A 9,263-nucleotide genomic window follows, 5' to 3' on the forward strand; every position below is an offset into this window, starting at 1 on the left:
GGTGTGATGGCTCAGCGCTTAAAGACATTGAACTTGTCAGCTGGAAAGCCCGGGTTCGAAACCTGAGCACTGCACAATGGGGTAAATTTCCATTCCTGTCCCAGGTCCTGCCCACCTAGCAGTTCAAAAGCATGCGAATGCGAGTAGATAAATAGGTACCAGTTTGGTGGGAAGTTAACGGCGTTCCCTGCACCTTTGGTGTATAGCCATGCTGGCCATATAACCACAGAAAATGTCTTCGTACAACACTGGCTCCCTCCGCCAGGAAACAGAGATGAGGTCTGCATCCTAGATTTGGACAGTGGAAACCTAATATTATATCCAGAGCTTTTTGCCCGAGTTTGGCATGATTTTCAGTGGCTATAGCTTTAACTTACTAGCTACATGTGGTAAGACAGATGAAATAGTAGTATTTTCCACTTGAAAAAAGTTTGACCCTTAAGAAGGACTGATTTGGATTCCGGAGGATTATGAATCTTGAAACAATAAAATATGTCCCTTCCTATTTTATTGGTTGCCATCCTGCATTTTCAAAACATTTCAAAAGAATATTACGGCCTACCACAGGGTGAAAAATCTCCTTTTATCTCTGTAAGGGAACACTATAACTTAGGGGTATCCAACCATGGCCACTTTAAGACATGTGGACTTCAATTCTCAGAATTCCCCAGCCAGCATGGCTGGCTGGGGAATTCTGGGAGTTGAAGTCCACAAGTCTTAAAGTCGCCAAGTTGGACACCCCTGCCTTAGCTCGTGCTTATTTTTCTTTTCTCCCACCCAAACTCAATGCCTTCCACAGGTTGGCTCCACGGCTGTCCAGGTGACGTCAGCTGAGCGCACAAGAGTCCTGGGCCAGACCGTGTTCCTGAACGACATTTACTACGCTTCTGAAATAGAAGAAATCTGCCTTGTGGATGAAAACCAGTTCACCTTAACCATTGCCAACCAGGGCACCCCTCTGACTTTCATGCACCAGGAGTGCGAAGCTATTGTACAGTCTATCATTCATATACGGACACGATGGGAGTTATCCCAGCCCGACTCTATACCGCAACATACGAAAATCCGTCCCAAGGATGTGCCCGGAACCCTGCTGAACATCGCGCTGCTTAATCTAGGGAGCTCAGACCCAAGTCTACGGTATGTGTCGCGGTCGTTTGTGGAGGGATTTTTGAGGCCTCATTTCGAATGAGTCCCAACTTACAGATAGTCCTCGACGTATGACCACAATTCGGCCCAAAATTTCCTTTGCTGAGCAAGGCAGTTGTTAAGTGAGCCGTGTCCCATTTTACGACCTTTATTCACCATGGTTATTAAACCACTACAGGTAGTCCTTGACTTACAACAGCTCATTTAGTGACCTTTCAAAGTTACAACGGCACTGAGAAAAGTGACTTGTGACAATGGAGTAATCAACAGGGAGGTAACCAAAGCATTAATGACAATGAGAGGTTTCAGCTTGGTAGAAGACGTGAACCTACTGATGGGTTTTGGTTGGTCATGAAACGGAAAAGATATGAATCATCAATAAGAGACTGCTTCTCTTCTCCCCAGCATTTTGCAATTCAGAAATCTAAAATCAGAGATAAGTCAACTTTGCTCCCTTCGGGCTGGAGACTACAACTCCCATCAGTCCCAGCTGGCCAAGGGTAAGGGACTCCAAATACACCCACAAGTTGTGTTATGTCACCCACTTAAGCTAAAATTATCCTTGTTGAGAACTTCTTTTTTTCTAAAGCCTCTCTGAGTTGGCAGAATGTACAGGTAGTCCTTGACTTATGACCACAATTGAGCCCAAAATTTATGTTACTAAGTGAGACATTTGTTCAGTGAATTTTGCCCCATTTTACGACCTTTATTCACCATGGTTATTAAACCACTACAGGTAGTCCTTGACTTACAACAGCTCATTTAGTGACCTTTCAAAGTTACAACGGCACTGAGAAAAGTGACTTATGGTCATTTTTTCTGTTACAGCCCCATGATCATGTGATTGAAATTCAGATGCTTGACAACTGGTTCATACTTATGACCGTTGCTGTGTCCCGAGATCATGTGATCCCCTTTTGCAACCTTTTGACGAGCGAAGTCAGTGGGGAAGCCAGATTCACTTAAGAATCGGGTTGCTAACTTATCAGCTGCAGTGATTCACTTAACAACTGTGGCAAGAAAGGTCATAAAATGGGGCAAAACTCACTTAACAAATGTCTCAGTCTTAAACAACAGAAATTTTGGGCTCAATTGTGTTCATAAGTTGAGGATTACCTATTCCAGTGGTGGCGAACCTATGGCACGTGTGCCAGAGGTGGCACTCTCTATGGGCACCTGCACCGCTGCTGCCAGCGGCTTGTGCAGGTCCATTAGGCCGCCACCTAGAGCAGCAGCCCTACCCAGCACAAAGGAGGCGAAGCGGCCAGCTACCAAGCTCAAGTAGAGGTGATAGAGCATGCCCATATCCAGCAAGCCAAAGGCCACCCCGAGCAGGGAAAGCTGGATCCCCATCGGCGCCATGGCCCCCCAGTCCCAGCTAGGATTGCGTGCCTCCCCCCATCTATGCTGGGCCTCCTGCCCACCGCCCCACCTGTCAGAGACCTCCTGGATCTCCCTCAACCCTGCCCAGCCCCCACAGGCATCCCCCCCATGAGCAAAATAGAGGTGGCCCTGCCCACCCCAGCCATGCTCACCCAGCCTGCCGTGACAATCGCAGCCCCAGTGGGCCACACCCACCCAGTGAGCCACGCCCCCACACACCCCCTGAGGGCACCACGCTGATGTGGCCCTGGCACTTTGTGATAATTGGGCACTCGGTCTCTAAAAGGTTCGCCATCACTGACCTATACGCTTGTTAACTGAATCACGTGGTCTATAAGTGAATCTGGCTTCCCCATTGACTTTGCTTGTCAGAAGGTCACAAAAGGTGACCACGTGGCCCTGGGATATCCTAATTGTCATAAATATGAACCAGCTGCCAAGCATCTGAATTTCAATCACGTGACCATGGGGATGCTGCAACGGTCATAAGTGTGAAAACGGTCATAAGTCACTTTTTTAGTGCTGTTGTAACTTCGAATGGCCACCAAATGAACAGATGTTAGTTGAGGACCACCTGCAATCTCTCAAGTGTTAGTTTTATGTAGATGTCATCATCAACTAATGGAGGGAACCTCCAATGGCTGACCAAATAAGGTTCTTGAGTTGATTTGGGGGTCAGAAGCCAAATATGCTGATATCAATGTTAAGAAATCGCTTGGTTGAGTTGGACAGCCATAGAAATTGAATGAATTGATTGAATGAATGAATGAATGGATAGATGGATGAATGATTGGATGGATGGATGGATGGATGGATGGATAAAAGAATGAAAGAATGAAATAGGTTTCTGAGCATAGACTTTCTGGACCTCACCAAGGAAACGTTTTTTAATGCATTCCTCATTTTTTGTTGCAGGTCTGCGGCCTATAATCTTCTCTGTGCCTTAACTTGTACTTTTAATTTAAAGATTGAAGGCCAATTACTGGAAACATCAGGTCTTTGTATCCCTGCAAACAACACTCTTTTCATTGTCTCCATTAGTAAAACTCTGGCAGCTAACGAGCCCCACCTTACCCTAGAGTTTTTGGAAGAATGCATTTCTGGATTTAGCAAGTCTAGTAAGTAATATAACTTCACTTTTCCAGTTTTTATAAGATAATAGCCATGGCTTGATAGCTGCGTTGAGGAAATCAGCAGCGCAGATATTGGGGATAAATGGGTGGCTGTATTAAATAATAGTAACAATACAGGGAATCCTCACTTAACAATGGTAATTGGAGCCAGAATTTCTGCCACTAAGCAATGCGATCGAAAAGTGCGAGGTCGCGTGACCACATTGCTTAGCAATGGCAATCCTGGCAATTCCCATTGTTGTCATTGAGCGAGGATCATGAGTCATTAAGTAAGGACCTCCTGGCAACTTCCTGACAGCAAAGTCAATGGGGAAGCCAGCAGAAAGTCACAAGTCCCAGGCAGTTCTTAAGCAGGCCAGTAAGTGTGTAAGGAGCTATTGCAGCACAAGTGTGGCGGGACCAAGGGTGGCTACTGCCAGGTGGGAGAGGATGTGGCAGTGGCCACTGTAGCGATAATGCAATAAAAATGAAGGCATTGCCTAAAAAATGTACAGTTGTAGAGGTGGAGAAATGTGTATGTAGGCAACATACTCAGTAAAGTTAAGAGTTTTAGTGAATCCAAGAGTGCAGCAATTAGTAAAAGGCAGATTTACATTGAAATATGAGAATTGTCCTTTAAAAAAAAAACCCTGAAAAGGTAGAGCTAAATACATTTTTAGGAACCCTGCATTAATTCTACAAATCTGGCACCACGTTAAAAATAAAATCGGCCCCTCTTATACAGTACATATGGAAATGTAATCCCAGCTCCAGCTTTAAAAAAAAAAAGATCTATGAGTAGACAGAAGTATTGAAATGCTTAGTGCAGTGTTTCTCAGCCTGGGCCACTTGACGATGTGTGGACTTCAACTCCCAGAATTCCCTAGCCAGGATGGCAAGAGGCATGCTAACTCAGATGAAGCAGCTTCTTAATGATCTCTGTTTCATTCAAAGAATCTGGCAACTTCCTTTCTTTTTTGTTTGAAATGTTTCGCTGCTTATCCTAGCAGCTTCTTCAGTCAGAGAAAATTGGTTAGGGGGACCCCATATATATGTCTCAAGAGTGGTTTCATTTCTCAGCTAATCTAAATAGGCTTGTTAGGTGAGTAGGCAGAGATCGTTAAGAACTGTTGCTCCTAAATATTTTACTCAGGTGGTCCTTAAGCTTGGCCTCCCTGGTGAACTCGTGAAGTGGTCTTGATCTGCCTGGGGCTTTATTTCTGTAAATCAGACATGTCAAACACAAGGCCCGGGGGCCGGATGCGGCCCGCGAAGTGGCTTCATGTGGCCCGCGAAGCCATCCTGGAAACAGTGAGGGAACAGCCCCCGCTGCCTTGGCCCTGGCCCAGGCTGGCCGGGAGCCAATGTACAATTTTGTGGTGGCCATCTATGCTGAAACGCATTCAGTCTTAGCTCCACAAGGCCGTCTAGAAACAGCGAGGAACCAGCCCCTGCCGTGTCGGCCCCGCCCCGAGTGCATGCTGGGGAGGTGTCACCCTTTGTGAGGAGTGAAGAAATGGACCATGCCTTGGCGTTTGCCCCGGTCCCACCCCCTTCTGCCAGAGACCCTCAGATCTGTCCTGCCCAGGCCCCCAGAGGCACCTTTGACGCGAACGATGTAGAGCTGGCCATGCCCACCCAGTAGGCCACACCCACTCCATCCATGCCCACCCAGTAGGCCGCACCCACCCTGGCCACACACACACCCCGAGGGCAACCGCAATGCTGATGCGGCCCTCAATGAAATTGAGTTTGACACCCCTGCTGTAAGTCATCTGTGGTCACCATGCATCGGGCAGCCATATAAATGTTCTTAATAAATAAATAAAATAGGAGGAAACATAAAAGAAGGAACGGGAAAATGTTCAGAAATGCCATTTGTTGGGGGTTGAACTTGGGGTAAAGGTTTTGAATCGTATTCAGGCTTGGGCCCACACCCAGGAGATAGGTTGCTGAAAATTTGCATCCCTCAATCCAGAATATGACATTTGAGAAGTGATGATGCATGCTGCTTTCCTTGAGAGGATGAAAAATTAATCACCTGCTCGTTTCCTTCTTCTGGCCCAGGTTGTAGTAGAAGCCTCTCTCTTTCCCTCCCCCCCCCCAGAAAGCATGAGTCTGTGAGCTCAAAATAAATTCCAACCCACCCACCTGACATCCACTTCTGCTCTTCCAGTGGGAAGCGTGGGTGGAAAAGGAAAAGAACTCTGTTTCCCAGTGCTTACAATTCAGTCCCACTGAGAAGGCTGAGCATTAGCGGTTCATGGAACGGGTAGGAGAAACGTGTCTGACCTGTCAATTCCCATGACGAGGGAAGTGAAGGGAAACTCATCAAATTTGTAGATGATATCAAACTGACAGGAGTAGCCAACACCCCAGAAGACAAACTCAGGATCCAAAAAGATATTGACAAATTTGAACAATGGGCTCTGTCCAACAAAATGAGTTTCAGTGTGGAGAAAAGCGAAGTTTTACATTTAGGCAGGAAAAAAAAATCAAAGGTACAAGTACAGATTGGGCGAGACCTGGCTTAAAAACAGTAACTGTGAGAGGGAACTTGGAGTCCTAGTGGACAATCACTTGACCATGAGTCAGCAGTAATACAATCCTGGGTTGTATAAACAGAGGCATAGAATCAAGATCACGCAAAGTATTAGTATCGCTTTATAAAACCTTAGTAAGATCACACCTGGAATATTGCAGCCAATTTTGGTCACCATATCACGAAAAAGATGTTGAGAGTTTGGAAAAAATTCAGAGAAGAGCAACTAAGATGATCAAAGGCCTGCGAAGAACGGCTACAGGACTTGGGTTTGGCTAATTTAAAGAAAAAAAGAAACAGAGGTGACGTGATAGCAGTACTCCAGTATTTGAGAGGCTGCCACAAAGACAAGGGGGTCACATTATTTTCCAAAGCACCAGAGTTAAAGACAGTGAGAACAATTAACCAGTGGAACAGCTTGCCTCCAGAAATCGTGGGTGCTCCATCACTGGAGATTTTTAAGAAGAGGCTAGACCAGGGGTAGGCAACCTTGGCTCTTTTATGATTTGTGGACTTCAACTCCCAGAATTCCTGAGCCAGCCATGCTGAGGAGAAAGGGAAAGGTTTCCATGCTGAGCCATGCTGGCTCAGGAATTCTGGGAGTTGAAGTCCACGAGTCATAAAAGAGCCAAGGTTGCCTACCCCTGGGCTAGACAATCACTTGTCTGAGATGGTATAGGTTCTCCTGCTTAAGCGGGGGGGCTGAACTAGAAGACCTCCAAGGCCCCTTCCAGCTCTATTCTATTCTTTGTGCATTCTGTTTCCTGGTATTGTTGGGGAAATTATTTGGTATGGTCCAAGGTAAGAGGAAGAACCACTTCGCCATGGGAACATTTTCCCTCTCAAAACAACTCTCTGTTGGGAAACAACCATGTAAATGTCTCTCTCCTTGAACTTGCTGAAGGAATTCAATGCAGATTACAAAGTCAAGAGTGTGCTGTCAGCCCTGCTGACAACCTGCGCCCAGAAGTGGTGAATGCTCCAACACTGGAAGTTTTTAAGAAGAGACTGGACAGCCATTTGACTGAAATGGTGTAGGGTTCCTGCCTGAGCAGGGGGTTGGACTTGATGACCTCCAAGNTTGTTGTTGTTGTTGTTGTTGTTGTTATTGTTATTATTATTCATGAAGCCTGGTATATGCATTATTGTGTTTGAAGGTGCCCTGTCTTTGATCTGCAGCCCAAGACCCCTTTGGGTTCATTGCAGAAGAGCTAGAGATGTTAGTTTCTGTTGTCATTTAGCACCGTATCTCACACTACTTTTGGTGCCAAAGACAACTTGCCTTTCAAGAATGGGGGTCTGAACATCACCAATCCAGGACCCTGTTGTCTTTCTAGTGCACTTTGTTTTTTCATAACTACCAAGTTTTGTTCCAAAAGATAATTGGGCAAACTTTTGTTCAAGACTTTTTTCTAATATGTCTCTGTTTATTTGAATTTCAGGTATTGAACTAAAACATCTCTGCCTGGAATATATGACTCCCTGGTTATTGAATCTGGTCCGCTTTTGCAAACATAATGATGATGCTCGGCGCCAGCGAGTCACAGCGATTCTTGATAAGCTTATCACAATGACAATAAATGAGAAACAGATGTATCCTTCCATTCAAGCCAAGATATGGGGTAGTTTGGGACAGGTATGGTTTCCACTGGTTCCCCCCCCCTCTCAGTTTTTGGTTGAAGAATAAACAATATATGTTCTTTACTGTATATTTGACTATACGTCCATGCTTGACTTAAATATCTTCCCCAAGAGCTATTCCTGCTATGTCCTGGTGAAGTCATTGAAAGGATATATGCTAAACTCAAGTGTCCTCTGTTCAGAGTCATTGTTTTCTTTAGCATTTCTTCCCTATGGTTGTAGGATCTGCTGGTTTCTCCAAAGTGCTCACCTAGTTTTTTTTCAACAAAGCTATCATTACAAGATAACATAAGGGCTCTTATTTACCAACCGGCTGGTTGCAGAGCCTGACACTGACTTGGGCCAAAAGGAAAGGATTGGACCAAGGTCACCCAGCCAGCTTCTGTGCATAAGGGAAGACTAAACCTTGCCTTGTCAGGCACAAGAAATCAGGAGTCCAGGCAGTTCAAATGATTATAGGTTTATTGTGTGCTAATGCTCTCTACAAAAATCTGAACTACTAACAGTAAAAGCAGATTGGCGGCAGATAAGGATCAATGGAATTCAAGGTGGGCTGGACTCAGATCTCTTGTGGGCAGGAAGGGACTTGAGACTGATGACGCATTTGACCCCTCCCTCAGGCTCAGCTCTTAAGGAAAGTAGTTCAGGTTTCCATGCCTCAGGGAGGACTTGGGTCTCCTCAGGTCCAGAACCATTACCCCACCCTGTTCAGAGTGAACTATTAAGTATCTTTTAAACATTACTATGGTGTTTATTTGGATTTGTCTTTCAGGATTTTTGTTGATAATAAGCTGGTAAGTGAATCAGATTTCACGGGCAGAAAAAACTGGCATTTCTGTCAAAATCAACCTTCCAGCTTGACATAGTTGTGGGAAGATTTTTTTCATTATTATTACTTTCATGGGTGAAATTCACAGAGGCCTGGGTTAGGCTATCTGATTAAGAAGGCCCCTCCTTAAGAAGCCTTAAGAAGAATCTGATTAAGAGGCCCCTCCTTAAGAAGCCTTCCCTGGACCCAGATGTATTAGCTAATTATCGTCCGGTCTCCAACCTTCGCTTTGTGGCGAAGGTTGTGGAGAGTGTGGTTGCGTGGCAGCTTCCCCGACACCTGGAGGAAACAGTCTATCTAGACCCGCTCCAGTCGGGCTTCAGGCCGGGATATAGCACGGAAATGGCATTGGTCACATTGGTGAATGATCTCTGGAGGGCCCGGGACAGGGGTTGTTCCTCTGTCCTTGTTCTTTTGGACCTCTCAGCGGCTTTTGATACGGTGGACCACGGTATCATGCTGCGGCGTCTGGCTGAGTTGGGAGTGGGAGGCACGGTTATGCGGTGGTTCTCCTCCTTCCTCACCGACCGCACGCAGTCTGTATTGGCAGGGGGGCAGAGGTCGGCCCCAAGGCCCCTAACTTGTGGGGTGCCACAAGGGTCGGTCC

At 45.9% G+C, this 9,263-nt stretch overlaps 1 protein-coding gene across 1 annotated transcript in view; it reads left to right on the plus strand.

The window, feature by feature from the left end:
• The window catches only part of NF1 (neurofibromin 1), a 65,153-nt gene that overhangs the window by 4,738 nt on the left and 51,152 nt on the right, over positions 1 to 9,263 (plus strand). Inside the window, exons 2-4 of the mRNA XM_015826065.1 lie at positions 800 to 1,140; positions 3,448 to 3,650; positions 7,629 to 7,822. Of these exons, the coding sequence (XP_015681551.1) occupies positions 800 to 1,140; positions 3,448 to 3,650; positions 7,629 to 7,822 (738 nt within the window). The remainder of the gene's footprint in view (positions 1 to 799; positions 1,141 to 3,447; positions 3,651 to 7,628; positions 7,823 to 9,263) is intronic.

Source organism: Protobothrops mucrosquamatus, unplaced genomic scaffold, assembly GCF_001527695.2.
Source record: "Protobothrops mucrosquamatus isolate PMUCROS unplaced genomic scaffold, P.Mucros_1.0 scaffold2940, whole genome shotgun sequence".
Lineage (NCBI taxonomy): Eukaryota > Metazoa > Chordata > Lepidosauria > Squamata > Viperidae > Protobothrops > Protobothrops mucrosquamatus.